General features: G+C 49.6%; 5 protein-coding genes across 5 annotated transcripts; 3 read left to right on the top strand and 2 right to left on the bottom strand.

Moving 5' to 3' along the window:
- Window positions 1–190: 190 nt before the first annotated feature.
- On the bottom strand, window positions 191–2,934 carry AFUA_2G14540 (lytic polysaccharide monooxygenase auxiliary activity family 9 protein). The gene is made up of 4 exons (XM_750694.2): window positions 2,577–2,934; window positions 959–2,510; window positions 848–890; window positions 191–793 (listed from the first exon to the last, which is right to left on the bottom strand). The coding sequence occupies exons 2-4, from the start codon at window positions 1,476–1,478 to the stop codon at window positions 484–486; spliced, it is 873 nt and encodes a 290-aa protein (XP_755787.1). The 5' UTR covers window positions 1,479–2,510; window positions 2,577–2,934; the 3' UTR covers window positions 191–483.
- A 181-nt stretch (window positions 2,935–3,115) lies between these two features.
- Window positions 3,116–3,934, top strand: faeC (alpha/beta hydrolase family esterase; the record flags this gene model as incomplete). The annotated part of the gene is made up of 1 exon (XM_001481628.1): window positions 3,116–3,934. The coding sequence occupies one exon, from the start codon at window positions 3,116–3,118 to the stop codon at window positions 3,932–3,934; it is 819 nt and encodes a 272-aa protein (XP_001481678.1).
- A 240-nt stretch (window positions 3,935–4,174) lies between these two features.
- On the top strand, window positions 4,175–5,709 carry AFUA_2G14525 (uncharacterized protein). The gene is made up of 5 exons (XM_077804208.1): window positions 4,175–4,418; window positions 4,493–5,244; window positions 5,301–5,410; window positions 5,484–5,515; window positions 5,588–5,709. Exons 2-5 carry the CDS (start codon window positions 5,103–5,105, stop codon window positions 5,601–5,603), a joined length of 300 nt encoding a protein of 99 aa, XP_077660370.1. The 5' UTR covers window positions 4,175–4,418; window positions 4,493–5,102; the 3' UTR covers window positions 5,604–5,709.
- Window positions 5,710–6,883: 1,174 nt separating this feature from the next.
- AFUA_2G14520 (putative hydrolase) lies at window positions 6,884–9,086 on the bottom strand (the record flags this gene model as incomplete). The annotated part of the gene is made up of 7 exons (XM_750692.2): window positions 6,884–7,163; window positions 7,212–7,483; window positions 7,532–7,747; window positions 7,796–8,205; window positions 8,257–8,441; window positions 8,486–8,702; window positions 8,753–9,086. 7 exons carry the CDS (start codon window positions 9,084–9,086, stop codon window positions 6,884–6,886), a joined length of 1,914 nt encoding a protein of 637 aa, XP_755785.2.
- A 3,147-nt stretch (window positions 9,087–12,233) lies between these two features.
- Window positions 12,234–16,515, top strand: AFUA_2G14510 (DUF3433 domain-containing protein). The gene is made up of 2 exons (XM_750691.2): window positions 12,234–12,550; window positions 12,623–16,515. The coding sequence occupies exons 1-2, from the start codon at window positions 12,499–12,501 to the stop codon at window positions 16,363–16,365; spliced, it is 3,795 nt and encodes a 1,264-aa protein (XP_755784.2). The 5' UTR covers window positions 12,234–12,498; the 3' UTR covers window positions 16,366–16,515.
- Window positions 16,516–16,578: the final 63 nt, after the last annotated feature.

Here is a 16,578-nt window from a genome sequence, read left to right as displayed (position 1 = left end):
TACTCCTTACTACGGGTTAGTGGTTATATCAGCCAAAAAACCACTAAGCTAAAAGGGCGTCTAGACCTCTGTTTCTAGTATAGTAGGAATTATAAGGCATATTCTGGTTGACAGGTTACTATTGTTTACTTACACATACCACTAAAGGAGAATTGGACCCACCTCCCATACTTTCAGGTACCGCGGGCTAAGATATACTACTGCCTATGGAGGAGAATCGGCTGTTCCCGTATGCTTGGTCCACTCATTGAGACACTATACCTGAGACTGGTATGCCGAGGGGAGGGGGTAGGGTTCGAATAAGCCCTCACTTCAAAGATATGTATTTTGGAAAACAAATTTTTGGAAGACAATTCACCGCGACATATGTTAATCGATCAAAAAGGGAATTTAGCCCAAGAGAAGAGAACCTAGATACATACTTCCGGGAAACCAGATTCACACAATCGGCAGTACGCTTGGAGAGATGAGGACAGTCCAAGTTTAGGGCTTGAACTGACGAGCGTGCCGGCGGTTGTACTTGTTGGGGCAGGTGCTCACAGTGCCCTGAGAGGAAGAAGCACCAGACTGGGAGGACTCATCGGAGCTGGTGACGTTGGCAACCTTGGAGTACGAGCTAGAGCCAGAGCCAGATCCGCCGGTCCAGACAGTAGGGCCAGGCATAGGATAATCCTTGTAGCCATTCCAGAGACTGAAGTTGAAGGACGGGTCGTCTTTCTTGTATCCGCCGGGGAACTTGATAGTAGGACCGGGGGTGCCGGTGCCACCGCCAACAACCTTGACTTGGGCGCAGCTGGAGTATGGTCAGAAAGATCTATCGAGCTGTGGAATCAGAGCTGAAACTTACGTGTAGTAGAACTCGGCTTGTCCATCATGGGCTCCGTGAAGACCTGTATTTTGCATTAATATCACGTATCCATGGATAATGAAAGATGCAGGGGGAAAAAAAAGCGCATACCAATGTGCTCAGGGCGGATGAGGTACTCCCCGTCAGGGAGATCAGCAGGAATGGTAAACTCAATGCGGTCCTTGTCCCAGGTGCACCAGGCGTCCTTGGTGAAGTCGGCATTCTTGTTGCAAACGCCTTCTTCGTGAATCTTGAACCAGTCACCATCACCCTCATAGGTCTTGGCGCTGCTTGGAGCCTTGGACATGTACACCAAGGCAGGGCCCGGATGCTGCATAGTGGCCCCGACGGCGAGCTTCATAGCAAGCTTGGAGCCGGCCTTCACCTCAGCCGTGCCTGTCTGGCCGGCGAAGGTAAAGGCGCCTTTGTTGCAGCGGAAGTCGGGCATATCAGGTGTCATGTCGTCGCGAATGTTCTTCCACTTGGTCGGGTTGTACTTGGCCGGGCGGGTGTTGGAGCGAACGAACTCGTTGCTTCTGGTCTCCTTGCCATCGATAACAAGGACGTCAAAGAAATAATGGGCAGACACAAATGGCACCAGGGCCACGGAAGCAAGAAGGGACAGCTTCATCTTGGAAAAAGCAGAAGAAAAGAGCGGTTAGGCTGTTGGTACAAGAGAGAATGGAATGGGACCGGCCCAAAAAAGAACTACTACACTGTGGTAGAAGAAGCGAATAGTAGAGACAGACACGCGGTGAATCTGCTGAACTCAATAAAGAGAGGAATTGGCGTCCCTTATAAACCTTGAGGTCCCAGTGTCTCTATCACCCACCACAGATCATAATCCAGGCGTTTTCATCGAACGAGTTTCACATCCTGAACAGCCTCACCCTGTCCGAAATATGCCAAGAGAGGAACGGCGCTGGCCGTGATTCATGTTGGCGGGTCGGTGGATCCACATCGTCCCTTCGGTGTTTCACGTCGATTCCTTTGAAAGGAGTTGAGTTCCAAGGAAACTGATATCGCAGCTCAGCTGGTTGAGTTTTTCTCTGTTGAGCTGGCCAGAGTTCAGGCACGTACGTTCTCTTTTCTGGGCACCCTGTAGTTCATATGTCAGCAATACAGAGTACTCTCGTCTTAGTCTAGCTCAAGGTTCGCGAAGAGGTAAAGACGGTCCATCAGATGAAGCGCAATACTGTTAGCACGAATCTATCTTGAGGCACAAGACAGATTAAGGACTGAGCTTGGCGAAGCTCTAGAATGGAGCGATTCGATTCCATCTTCGACTGTTGTCCCCAGATGGGAGGGCCTGGACACTGACATTCAGGCTGAAATCATGGAGGACCATCAGAATCAATTGCGTACGCTCGCAGGAGACTATAGTCTTCGGCATTTAGGAGACCTTGTACTTGCCGATGATGAATCCTACAATGCGTCAGAAACGTCATGAGCTTCAGCGGTTACCAGGGTCCAGAGGTCAATGTCAGTGTCGTCCATGCACACACTAAATTAAAGTGACAACAAATGGAGCTGTCTCCAGCTAAACTAGCCAGATGGCCAACCTCAAGTAGGAAGTAGGTGAACCACTTGTGGCTATCCTTATTCCGTCTTCTACAGCGAGTCGCCAGTTACAATTGGACGTTGGCGACAAGGTACGAGATCCCTGTCACAGAAGGAGTCAGTCAGTCAAGTAGAGCAATGCGCGTCGGCAAATGGGAGGTATATTCACCAGCCGGGCAGCGCCATTTTGGCATGACCCTAAGGGTCCATCTATCTTGGCAAAGGGTAGATGATGAGACATTCTGGGACTCAGGGGCTCGGGATAGCCATTTCAGACGAACCCCGTTCGCTAAAGGGTTAGTAGCCGTCTTGGCACTAGGCACCCTATTGTCTCCCATCTCGCTAGGTTTTAACTGTAACAGCAGACCTGATCATCTGCGGAAGCCTGCCTAAGAAGGGTCTCTGACGCAAGTCCGAGCGGAGGTGTGCTATAGCACAAGTCAAGATGGTGATACACACCACCGATGGCAAGTCCACCCCGAAAGACAGTACTTGCAGATCTTCTCTTCAGCAATGGAAAGACAGGCCTGGTCAACATTAGCCGGGAGGTTAAATCATCTGAATCGGACGATCAAAGGCATAAATACCAGGCACAATTGTCATCGAGACATTGCTTCGTAGGACTCTCAGCTGCCCTGTGAGCACCACAATCTTCCATATTGTCACCGGCTATCATATCCACCCATCAACATTCCTCGAGGTCTCACAATGGTCCCAACCATTATATATTCGGCCATCTTGGCGTTGAGCGCCTTCACGCCCTCGGTCTTTGCCCAGACTCGATCCTCTGGTTGCGGCAAACAGCCGAGTCTCGCCAACGGCGTGCACAACATCAATGGCCGGGAGTATATACTCAAGGTTCCTGACAACTACGATAAGAACAAAGCCCATCACCTAGTTTTTGGCTTGCACTGGCGCGGCGGCAACATGTGGAACATTGTCGACGGCCAAAGTATCCAGCCCTGGTACGGCCTTGAGACGCGCGCTCAGGGCAGCGCCATATTCGTTGCCCCTAACGGCAAAAATGCTGGCTGGGCCAACTACGGCGGCGAGGATATTGCCTTCATCGATGCGATCATCAAGCAGGTCGAAAGCGACCTCTGCGTTGATCAAAGCTCTCGCTTTGCAACGGGATTCAGCTGGGGCGGTGGTATGTCGTATTCGTTAGCCTGCTCGCGTGCGAAGCAGTTCAAGGCTGTCTCTGTTCTGAGTGGTGGTGTGATCAGCGGTTGCGACGGTGGAAACGACCCAATTGCGTATCTCGGCATCCACGGCATCAACGATGGCGTGCTGCCCTTCCAAGGGGGCGTCAACCTGGCCCAGAAGTTCGTCCGTAACAATGGATGTCAGCAATCCAACGTTGGCACACCACAGCCTGGCAGCCGTGGCTCGGTCCGCACGGACTTCAAGGGATGTTCGAAGCCGGTTTCATTCATTGCCTATGATGGTGGCCATGACGCTGCTCCTCTTGGTGTGGGTAGTTCTCTGGCCCCTGATGCGACTTGGAGATTCTTCATGGCCGCTTGAACAGTGGCTTTTTGGTCTAGGACTACAACCCTGGTTTGAGAGAAGGGCCCTGAAAGGACCACGGATTTTTTTGATGTCTTTGTCCACGCTCGTTAACCATGTATATACCGATATCAGCAGGCAGCAAACAATGAGATGTATATGATTGTAAAATTCTCAACAGGGCCCTGTGAAAGTATGTTAATGTAGGTATAGCGTCCTCTCGGCACCACTAAGTAGAGTGTTGACTAAAAGGAGAGCCATCCCATAAATTCATCCCTGAACCCGCTCATTTTGTGTTATGTCCTATCTGATGTACACACCAAGCCAGCTGCCTCCCCCCATGTGACTCCATCTAGTCCAGCAATACAGCATCTCTTTCTTCCTAAACTAGCGTCCACCATCGCTCGTTCATTCAGGGACATAGTTAGAATGCTGGTACACTATGCAGCAATATAACAACAATATCTCCGCCCTTCATCTCTCTCCACAGCGCGGGTTGTCAGTACGATTCTTCTCTTTACTTTCTATTCGGCTGAAGACACCCTTGAGTGGTCACTGACTGGGCTTCTTAACAAGGGAATGCGAGAACAACAATGGCTGCCATGCACTAGAACTGTCCATAATCCTCATCTCACATTCTGAGAGCATTAATGCTTTCCTCACATCGCATGAAAGGGAATGCGTACGTTGTTTACGGCCACCAGGGGCAGTTTGATTCGCCTTGAGCAAACATTCCTGCAGCCTTTGGAATCCGATCTGTGTCCCACGAACACTGGCTAAAGCGCTGGAGAAACCACATAAGTGACGGTGGCGGAAGCTTGGCTGTGATGCTACAATCGGTCGTCTGCCTGCAGCTCTCAGCCCTCGGTAGGTCAAAGTTACCCCTTGGTGTCCGGCTCAACCCATGGATTCTTAGCCCTGTCGTGCAATACGAGTTTGCCACGCCGTCACAGGCGTGTCACTGAATTCAAGCTTCTGTAGCTTAACATTGGTTGAAGTATAGGGCGAGTGCGCCAGACTATGGTTCCTTGGTTCGCGGTAACTTTTCGGAAATTCCTGGCGTGTATTGATATTTCATCATCTCCCCGCCCCCGCCTCCGATTTCAATTTATATAGCTTTTCCGTCGTGCGAATGTGACGACGTGTTTCGAAGGAAGCTCTTCAAAAGTCTCATCCTCACCACAGAATGTCTGATCTCGAGAATATGGACACTCTTCGCTTTCGCGAACGAGTCCACCAACGCCGACGACACAGTCAACCACTCACCGACGAGGAAATCACCTACATTACACAACAGAGCGCAGAGCTTGCCGATGAATCATTAACAGGTAAGGCTTTCAAGTATTTAATTTGGTTGAGGTCTTCGGGGCTAAGAGAACCCGAGACCAGGTGAATCCGGACCAGATTCGATGGGCATCCAAGGCCGAGCAAGTCTTGAGCAAGCCGTTGAATGAGATCACGATGGACGACGCCAGAAATTTAACCTCCAAGGAGGTAAGAGCTGCTGAACTTTGACATCGAAACTAGGCTCTTTTTAGCAGGTACTTGGCTGACGCTAGGTCAATAGGCGCGTGCGTTTGCGGATCTGCCTGCGACCGGGTCAGTGGCCTCGCATGTTCGTTCGGCAGCAGAAAAGAATGCTGATGGCTCGTAAATATTATTTCAAGTTAGCTTAGTTACAGTTTGATTAATGTTTTTGGTGCATCCAATTCTCAGTCTAAAGAATACAATTCTAGTAAATGGATGCCGGGGGAGGTTTGAGTCTGGAGAAAGGGATGCTTAGATATGGAGGGGTAGACCGACGTCATTGAACTAGAACTGAACAGTGGCAATGGCTACTAGATGTTGGCTAGACCTCTGATTTCTGGTATCCTGTATGACCTCTATTATGGCCGAACTTATTATCTAGTCTGACCCCCACGGTATCTTCACAATTGCAACTCGGCATTATCGTGAACAGGCTGATTAAATTTATTCTTCTTTTGTGTGTTCCAAAAGCTGCTATCAATGGTCTCTCAACTGGTATGGAACCCTGTTAGGTACTGGTGTTCGTTATTCGAGTCTCCTGCTTTCTTTAAACGTGGTCGGGTTTCAGTCTCCGACAGTGGTCAGTCCCAATAAGGTAGGAATACAGTGTAGAAACATACTAGTACCACATTAAGCAAGTGCCACATTTAAGCTTTCGGCATTTCCGCATGACTGAGTCGATGACCCACATATGCTGCACGTGGCAATCGGAGGATACCCTACAACCGCGTCTCTATTGGGGAGTACATCTTGTCTGTGGACATCGTCGTATCAGGAGATGCTATGAAGCCTAAGAGTGAGACTGTAACTCTGTGGGATGATGTCCTCTCTGAGTCACGTGCAATGAGAAGCAGCTGTCTAAGCCTAGCTTGCCGTCACATGTACAGTAGTAACAGTACTAACGTATCCAAGAAAAAAAACTGCTTTCATCTGCCACTTGGAGGGAGGTGGCAGGAGGTAGATCTCAATATTTTGTGAGACGTTGAGGTAAGCTATGAGGGGAACAATGCCAAAAAACAATGATGCATAGGAGGTAAGTCAATTGGCCGGTTGATGTTATTACGGGATAGCAGGATGGAGGTTCATACATATACAAACCGAAGGCTTCAGTTAACAAGAAATAAAACTCATAGCTAGATTTATCTTGCAGCACTATGAAGTCGCATCTATGTAGTGCTTTGTCATTTGTTAATGATTTGCATCGCTGGTGTAATAGATGTCATCCAAACGGCCACTTTAGGCTCTATAAACCTCTAGTAAGCGACGGAAGAGCAGAATAGATGGCACGCGAGCATTAATTTCACATCTTAATGCCGTGGATAATACATAAGCCTGATGCAATGCGGATTTTTATCTGATATTAACAAACATGGATCAGGTGATTATGTCCAGACAGGTCACAAGCTCAGAACACGCACGCATTTGGCGGGGTGAAACGCCTCAAGTCCTGGCCTTCGCCGCGTCATACAAAGCCTGAATATCGTCTTTCCACATCTTCTCATCTACACGCTTCAGTCTCCGATCATAAGTCAACAGACCATTCACCTCGCCTTCTACATCTGTTGTTTGCGTCCAGATCCCTCCACTGCATGAAAATCGCGTGATTTGATCTTTGAGTTCAGTCAAAAGAAGGTGGCTACGGTAGTTCCAAATGTCAAAATTATCGGCCATCTCGTAAGTCTGGTTGATTGAGTTGATGGCGTCGATGTTGTTCCACAAGCTACTTCCATCAACTGACTGATTGTTCCTGTGGGAGCGATAGACTTACTGCTCGATAGAAACATTTGTGCCAACACCGCCAAATTCACCCTGGATTGCAATTCTGCTTGGGTCATGCGGACTTGACTGTATGGAGTAGAACGGTGTGCCACATTGAGGGTATGAGTAATGATGATTGTCGCTGAAGTCGCCATGCCCGTGGTCAATCCATCCGGACGTCGCGTCAACCAGCCTTGTCGGATCCAACTGGCGAACTCGCTCCGTTAACTCGATCTCTGGATAATAGTCCGTCCGTTGGCCCCAGCCTTCGTTATAGATTACCTGAGACTGTCAGTGAAGAATGAAAGGATGGTGTTTGGAGGTATATACCCATGAGAAAATGCTGGGATAGCTCCTGTGCTGCTTTACAAGTAGCTCCAGCTGTCTATTAAATTCCTCCTGCTGGGCAGCGTCTGGCAAAATGGTTTGATCATTGCAGTTTGACAGTTTTCGCGACTGTAATGGTCGGGGGGAGGGCATGTCTTGAACGACCAAAAGACCAATTTCGTCGCAAGCCCGGTAGAAGAGGGCCGGCTCGACTTTGATCTGAGGTACTCGGTAAGCAATGAACGCCCAAATATGATGGATACTTACGTGTTTGCGAAGCATATTGAAACCTAAGCTCTTCAGAAAATGCAAGTCATACACCATCGCTTCCCGATTCGGAGGAGTGTAGATACCATCCGGCCAATACCCTTGGTCAAGCGTACCAAAGACAAATGTAAATTCGCCGTTTATCAATGGTCGCAAGATGCCATTGACTGTTCCTTTCGATATAGTACGGAAGCCAGTATAACTCTTGACCTCATCTGCTCCCATCTTGACGCTAATGTTATACAGAGTCGGAGAATCCGGCGACCACAATTTCGGAGACTCAACCTTAAAACTGAAGGGTTGGTCAGATGTACCCTTGTGGAATGCGACCTTCTTATCTGAACTGCCATCGAAAACTGTAATGTCCACCGGCATCGATTTTCCACTGGCACTGACGGCGGTTACGTTGACTTTTGCTGTCAGTTTCCTAAGAAATAATCTCTAGACCCATTTTCACGCACCTTGACCGTCCATCCCAGCACTAATGTCCAACTCCGTGATATAGTTGGCTGGAGCAGACTCAATCCAGACACTCTGCCATATGCCGCTGCAGGGCGTATAGAAGATATGGGCTGGGATGAGTCTCTGTTTGCCAATTGGTATGACATAGTCACCGCTGTCAGTGGGATCGTGCACAAAGACCAACCTGATAGAGTCAGCTTGGAAATAAGACTGGGCTAAGTTTCTCACAATTCATTCGTGCCGTCGAAGGAGACAAATTGCGTGATGTCCAGGGTAAAGGAAAAATATCCTCCCCGATTGAAGCCAGCCTGCTTCCCATTGACAAAAACGGTTGCCTCATAGTCCACAGCACCGAAGTTCAACAGCACGTTCTGATGTTCCCATCCCTTGGGTATCGTGAAAGTTGTGGACAGCCAGGAATAAAGAGTGTGGTTTCCTTGGATTCCTGCACGGCGGTCAATTCTCAGCTTATCCAATCCAAAGGAATGGCATTACCTGATAGAGCACTCTCCAAGCAGGATGGAATTAGGACCTCATTGGTCAGGGCTTGCCCAAACGGGGGAGCTTGGACAGCGTCCAGCCCAGGTGCATTCTGATACTGCCAGATCCCGTTCAAGTTCTTCCATTCAGATCGCTCCAACTGAGGTCGAGGATACTCAGGCCATGGATTGGTACCGACTTTACTGGTCCAGTCTGTGTCTAGGGGTGGGACCTTGGGCTCATACTTTGCAGTCTGCCGAGCATGATTATGACGACGACGCTCTTCAGAGTCATTCGCCAATATCCTACCAGCGAGCAGTAGGGGAAGAAGTTTGTTTAAAAAGAACATATCCGTCGATCACAGCTAACCTCCAATCAATGAGAAAATTTCCACGATTGACACTGCATGAGCTGAGCAGCCCTTGCAATGCTTGCATGGATTGACATGATGTATATATACAATTTTCACTGGCCTGACCGCCAGTCTTCATGTCCCTACCTCCATGCACCGCGAAATGACGGCAAAACATCCTTTCTCAAGTCGCTACTATCGCATGACTGCATCTCCGCACAATCCAATTCTTTAGCATTGTAACCCTTGCATGCTAACATACACCAAGCGGTGCCATAACCCCGCAACGGTGGGACTCTCGGGGAAATTGAGATGCGAAAATCGACAGATAGCGGCTGATTTAAACCTGGACGCAAGACACCAGACAAAGAAGAAGGATTCGGCGACTTGATCTACAGGATTTGGACCGTTTTTGCATGCTTGGCGACATTAGTGATGCGGGGGGAATGACGATCGACCTCTCGGAGGGCAGATTAGGGCTCTCCATGGACCTAGCACTGGGTCTATAGTGACTTGTCAACCGAGTGAAATACACGGCCCGATGCCAACGCAGAACATCAGTCGATACAGCAATTCCCACTCCTTGATTCCCCGCTCTTTCTTGTTTCGCTGTGATTGAGTTGTTGATTTGAAGATGGTGATTACCTAAGCCAAGCCCTAACTGCATAAAGAGAAGGGGACTGTTTTGATGCAAGATAGTCGGGTTGCCGATCTTCGCGCATCGCACACATAGTGTCGTCATTGGCCGGACGAGACAGATTAGTTACAATAGCACTTCCTTAGGGCAACCAAGATCTGCCAGCTGTTTACCCCGCAAACACCGACGAGCTGATCCTGAGTCACTCTCTGGTCAGATTGCAGGAAAATACTCGACAGAGCACAGATTAAGCCATACACCTGCTCGAAGAATCTAGACTGCCACGTCAGACAGCAGCAGGGATAAAAGAGAGCAAAGCCAGCATGACAACTTGACCTGAATGTTTGGCCGTCTTCCCTCTGTCAGTTCACCGTGAGAGGCACGAGGCCGAGGGGGTTTGCCCCGATAACTCCGCGAGTGAATGTTACGTCAAGTGGAGCATTAGACTACAACCTTGGGCCGGCAGAAGAAATGAAAGGGTTCTCCGATGTGCTTTGTGAACTTGTTGACCTGTGTCGCATGACTTACAAAGCAGAAGGACACACTGATCTCCCTTTTCCAAGCAACATACTAACAAAGGCAGCATGTGACACTATGAGATTTACATTAACCGCACGATTCGTAGTGAAAGCACCTATCCTGTATCCATATATATCTCACCATGGAGGTTGGCATCGGGCCTAAGCCCACAAATGCAACTTGGTGGGTCTCCCGGAATTATATACTTCACACTGGCTGAGAAACGGAAGATTTTCCCGGATAAAGATCAATCCTAGAAGAGAACCCAACTGTGGTCTAAGCATTACGTGCTTTTTCTTCTCTCAAACTCACTGGCACAGTGAAACAGCATCAGATCACAACAAGAGCAGGGCGAGAGCAATGAGAGGCGTGAGGACACTTCTTTCTCAGTTCCACTCCTGGAGCGGATACGGAGTTGGCACCTCCTTCTAAACATAGCCAAACTGCTCAATCAGCTTTGAGGATGTTAGTTTCATCGTAAATGAAACCGTTGTTCTTGAGCAAGAACTCTTTGGAGTCATTTACTGGTTCGCGTTTTCGGAGTTCGGTGGCGGGCGTTGGCATAGTGCTTCAGAATTGAACCTTTCTTTGCCCATGATTGAGATTGGGATGAAGAACTTCCAATCTGAGCAACAGGGGCACTCTCATCTGGATGCAGCTGAGGCCTTTTACTTTCCACTGGTGTGTTATGTCAGTGACTCAGGCTGGAGCACAATATTGAACGCGTTGTTCAGGAATGATTCAACCTCTGCCCTGCTTGCGTCTTGTCCAGTGAGTGAATGACAATATTCTTAACAGAAGATCTTAATAGCTGTCCATCCTTGGACGTTCCCATGAACTGTTTGCATGGATAGGGAGGATGGTGAAACTCCCGAGCGCGATGAGAATTTGGGAATTCCCAGGCATAATTCGCAGAACTGGGAACTTCGGAGCCAGCAAAGCCACAGTTACTTCTCCATGAATGCTGGCCGTCCGGTCGAGCCTGGGGTCTCAAAATCTGTATACAATTGTACCTGGTATCATCACAATGATTTTTCGTCTTCTATTACTGTGGGAGTTGTGGAATTGGGTCAAAGAGCAGGGGTGCGAAACGAAGTCACGGTTTGCAATCACTTGACATGTCTAGTTGCCATAGAGTCAGAATTCCCCAGTATTGTTACAACTAAATGAATGCTCTTACCGTAGCCAAACGAGGAGATAAGCCTTCTAAGTCACCAACTCTCATCTCCAACCATGTCTGCGGACATCCGGGGAGGGGTAGCCTAGCCTCCCGGTGGATCTTCTTTTCTCCAGAGACCACAGACAGCATGGCCGGTTTGAAGCTTAACTGGAGTTTGCTAGCCCTTTGATCGGGAAGTGAAGGAGGACAAAGGGGGATGAGGGTGCAGGTGGTTTACAAAGAGCTGGCCTCTGCGACAATAACAATCTTCTCTTTATAAATAGATGCTTACCGCTTCCATACATGGAAGAGAAGATCTTCGCTACATTTCTAGCCTTAAATAGTAACTTACTTTGGTGATAGCAGCTAAAAGCGCCCTGGAAGAGTATAGCCTTTCGGGTGAGTGTGCTGGAACCCTTGACATTAATAGTCTTGGAGAAAGATGATTTCCATATCTTCCGCAGAAGAGTCGTCTGGGGTTATTAAGCTCATGTTAAGCAGAATTCTGGTGTTAGCAGTCTATAAGCTGATCTTGAATGCTTCACTTCATATGATGAAGCATGACATTTTCACCGACGAGAATGATAGTCTAGGCGGTGGAAAGTCTGGTCAAGACGGAAGACCAGGGGCTAAGCCTAGTTTGCTTGGTGGTTGTGCCCTGATCCCGATTCCGCCTCATTTTCTGAGTTGTCCATTGGCTAGTGCCATCCCAGTCCCACTCAATCCAATGCAACGACCAACCAATGGTCGAGGCACCGTATATAGGGCTCCTGATTGGGGAAAAGTCAAGCATCTTGGCAAAAGGGTGATACTTGGCAGTTGGCACGGCTGAGAACCTTCGACCGTCGATCTTCAGGCCTGAGGCGTCATCCTCACAAGGAGCCTGGCTGGCCCTTCTCTTCTTTCATCTCTGCTGTCGATTTTTATCAGCATCCATCATGCGGAAGTCCTTACTCCGTCTCAGCAATCATCACCAGAGATGATCCCGCAATTATTACGGCTTGAAACACCTCTTTAGCCGAGCGTCCTGCGATGTCCTCTTTTTGCTTACCTTCCGACATTGCCGTAAAGTCAAGAGCGCATGCTCTCCAAGCATGTTCTGGGGCCGTCAGGAGAAGCTGTCCGATGTCTGGCTTCAGCTTACGGGTGAGACACTTAAACTTGTGTGAAAGCAGTGTTTGTTCAGCACATTTTCGTTGACCACTACCTACATTTCAGCTCGCTTTCTCCGAACGTTCGACCGATCCCAGTCTCGTCATGCATCCCCTCGTTCCACCCCCGGCTGGCGGCCGTTCGCCTTGCGCCCGACATATCTCTCCATACTCGGTATTCTCATGCTGATAATGTTGGCGGTGCTTGAGGCGCTCCGTCGATATACCGATCGCTATGGAGGCCTCGTCTTCTACCAGGATACCACCAACCTTTCCAGCCCCGCCACATTCGCCTACAACTACGTGCCTGTTATCGTTGCCCTGACACTCGTCACATCCTGGTCTTTCATCGACTTTGACGTCCTGCGACTTGAGCCGTATTTCCAACTTTCTCGCCCCGAGGGCACTCCAGCCACAACGTTATTCATCAATTACAATTTTGGCCAATCCTTTCTGACCCCACTTACTTCGGCCAAGAGGGGTCATTGGGTCGTATTGCTTGTATCACTTCTTACAGTGTTGATGCGGATCTTCCTACCCGCTCTGCAGAGTGCGGTGTTTGAGTTGAGGGAAATAAGCATCCTGAGCGACGAAACCATGCGAACATGGCCGAATCTTGTGGACCTCGATAGCCAGGCTCGGTGGATTGTCGCACAGGAAAAGAACAATTGGGACTTTTCGACGCTCTCGGCAGGCAGTCCCTTTCAGAAGACTCGCTCTGCCAAGTACGCCGTTGCCCCTGTGGAAATTCCCACGGACGACTTCCGAGAAAGCACGGTATGGACACTGAACCAAACGATATACTGGTCGGAGCTTTCTTGCCAGGATGTTATGGTGAATGAGAGCCTGGAAGTTTTCGCAAACGAGACGACGGACGGACTGCCGATCATCTCATGGAATGTCAAGGGGGTCCAGCTTCAGCAACAAGGCCAGGATCAACGGTGTACCCTGGATTTCCAATACAGCAACATATTCTTCCCTTCGAGCGATTATGTCCAGATCCGCTACTGGGAGCCAGTCTGGACGGACAATGTTTCCCAGTCATTCTTCTACGACAGTTGCAACCCGTTTGATCTCTACGGCATACTCATTGGTGTCAACGCTACGCGCGCCACGGACCTCGATGCGGATGACATGTCACTATCTGGCGTCACCTTCGCATCCTCGGCAACCCTTTTTGCCTGCAATATCGACTATCGCAAGGCCGACGCAAAGCTCCAGCTTCATGCCAATAGCTCCATCACATCAGTGGACGTACACCCCGGCACCACCACTGTATTAACCGACGATCAGTTCAACATTGACGAGTTTCAGGGCTTCTTGTCCCATAGAGCCCCCTATACCAGCGACATGCTCTTCTTTCGGATCAACAAGACCAGCGGCGAACGCGAAGTGACGGAGTTGCCCATTATCAGTCAAGAAATAGGTGATCTGGAGCCTGTCGTAGTCCTGGACTCGTCAGACGTTATGACAAAAGAAGAGTTCGAATCCAAGGTTACGCGAGGCGTTAAACAGACTTTTTTGCTTACCATGGGACGACTCTTCAATCTTGACGAAGCCCCAGCCGTCGTACCGGCGACGCGGCTCACCCGGCAAGTCACACTCGCGGTGGTCGATTTCGCAGCTTTATGGTCCGAGGTCATTCTTGGTCTGGGCGTCGTTGTCACCTTAGGGCTGTTGCACGTGTACAAAAACCGGGAAAACGTGCTTCAAAGCGACCCGTGCTCTGTGGCAGCCATGTGTAGCATTGTGACAGACCTGTTTGGACCCTCCAACATTCTCGCCGATCCTCGGTTTGAGTTTCATCAGTATTCCACGCGACAACTCCGCCGGCTTCTTCGGAATTGCTGGTTGCGCTGGGAACCTGGCCCGGGCCCAAATGGCAGACGCCTCGCAATCGTCACCTCAGACGGCTCTCCGATCCAGTTAGACCAGCAGCTGCGCAAGCGTGCTGATCCGATGCCACACTTTCTCGTCATTCCCTTCTTTATTATTGAATTTCTCTTGCTCGCCGCAGTAATCACAGCGATGAGCCTGGTCGTTGCCTCACTGACCCGGGATGGCAAGTTTCGACATCTCACGCAGTCGGACTCGAGCTTCTTTCAAGTTGTTCTGTCAGTTTTGCCGTCCATAGTTGCTTCGGCCGTTGGTTCTCTCTGCACCTCCATTCACCGCAATGTCAGCATCCTTGAACCTTGGGTGCACCTTCAGCGGGGCAGGGCTACGGCGGAGGACTCATTGTCAATGAACTACTCGTCGCAGACGCCGTTGGCAGTATTGGTGAAAGCAGCACGACACCGTCACATTTTGTTGCTCCTGATATCAGTAGCATGTGTTGCCAACACGGCTCTTACCGTCGTTGCTGGTGGCTTATTCACACAACAGATGACTAGCTCCTCTCTTCCTACATCGTCACTGGTCACCAACTACAGCAGTGCTGTTTTTCAGCAAACCGACTTTGCGGCAGACTTTACTGAATACGACATCATCCAGACCAGTATCACCACCGGAGTGTCGATACTCCCATGGACGAGTGCCAACCGCTCTTTCGTTCCCATCACGATCAAGGATCCGGATTCTGATGCTCTGTACGGGGCCAACACGCTGGGTATCGGAGCGGACCTGGCATGTGAAGAGTTGTCTATCGCTGATAGTCTGGTTGTGAATCCCCAGAATGGATCTGCTTATTGGGAATATCAGACATTTGACGATCCCAGCAGGCACTGTAAAGTCGACATGAGCATGCTGCAGCATCCACATGAGAACATTACACTTTCCATTCACTTTTTGTCTCCTGTGGTTACCGAAGACGACACGTATGATTGTCAGACATCCACTGTGGTGGTTCTGGGTCGGTGGAATTACACTGCCGGGTCGCCCATAACCGACAAAAACACTATTGCTCTGCACTGCGAACCCAGAATCAAGTTGGAAAACTACTCGATCACTTTCGATACGAAAGGCCAAATCCAAGATTTGAGCCCTATTGCCGGTACAGCCATCACATCTGGCCCCATGTACGACAATGCGACCATCAGCCTGGGACAGTTCAACAAGGTCTTTGCCGCCATCCCGCAGAGCTACATCAGCAATTCGACTTATGATCGCAAGACATACATCACGTCGTATGACTGGGCCGGTTTCCTAGTTGCACGTTTGTACAGGCGTCGAGATCCGGGGTTTATGGCTCTAAACCCTGATGACCTGATGGACATGTCCAGAATCGTCTATCAGTGGGTCTATAGCACTTATTTTACCATCTGGAGGGGGATTTACCTACAGCCGTTGGACAAACCGCAGGCTGCTCCGAACTCGACGGTGATCTACGACACATGGACCATGGAACCGTCAATCCCCTCTCTAGCTATTGCATTGATGATCATCGCCCTCGATACGTTGATCGTTCTTATTGTCTTTGGCACGCGCCGGGGCCGCTTCAAGGGTCCCCGCGTGCCGCGGTCCATTGGTGCAGTCATGCCCTGGATTGCTCACAGTCGCATGCTCGAGGATTTCCGCGGCACCTACTTTTGGACAAGCATACAGAGACGGATTCACCTGGACCGGCTGAACAAGCGGTACGGATTCCGGATGTTCCTCAACGCGGATGGTCACTGGCGCTATGCGGTGGACGAGGAGCCGCCGGAGGACAAAGCGGCCGGTGAATTCGAGGATCAGTTCAAGATGTCGGGGGCTATCCAGCTGCGTGATTTAGGTACGGACACTTCGGGCTCGAGCTCTGAAGTAAGTCTTGAGGCAAGAAACCCTGAGACAACGAATCCGACGACCCGGGTGGTCGATCGGCAGGATTAATGATTAGCACACGATTTCTTCATGTATCATAGATAGGGAATATATATCCTGATATAAATGGAGTTGGGGATATCAAACGGACGGAACATGTATATACAACAATATCAACTCAATCAGCTGCAATGGCATTACCCTACAACGTAGAGAGGCTTTATATAGAACAGTAATTTGATAAGTTGACCAAATGGAAACAACCCAGATCGGCCTCTGCCA

The sequence above is a fragment of the Aspergillus fumigatus genome, chromosome 2 (genome assembly GCF_000002655.1).
Source record: "Aspergillus fumigatus Af293 chromosome 2, whole genome shotgun sequence".
Lineage (NCBI taxonomy): Eukaryota > Fungi > Ascomycota > Eurotiomycetes > Eurotiales > Aspergillaceae > Aspergillus > Aspergillus fumigatus.
The sequence above is the reverse complement of the archived record's forward strand: the minus strand, read 5'-3'. Positions and strand labels throughout refer to the sequence as shown.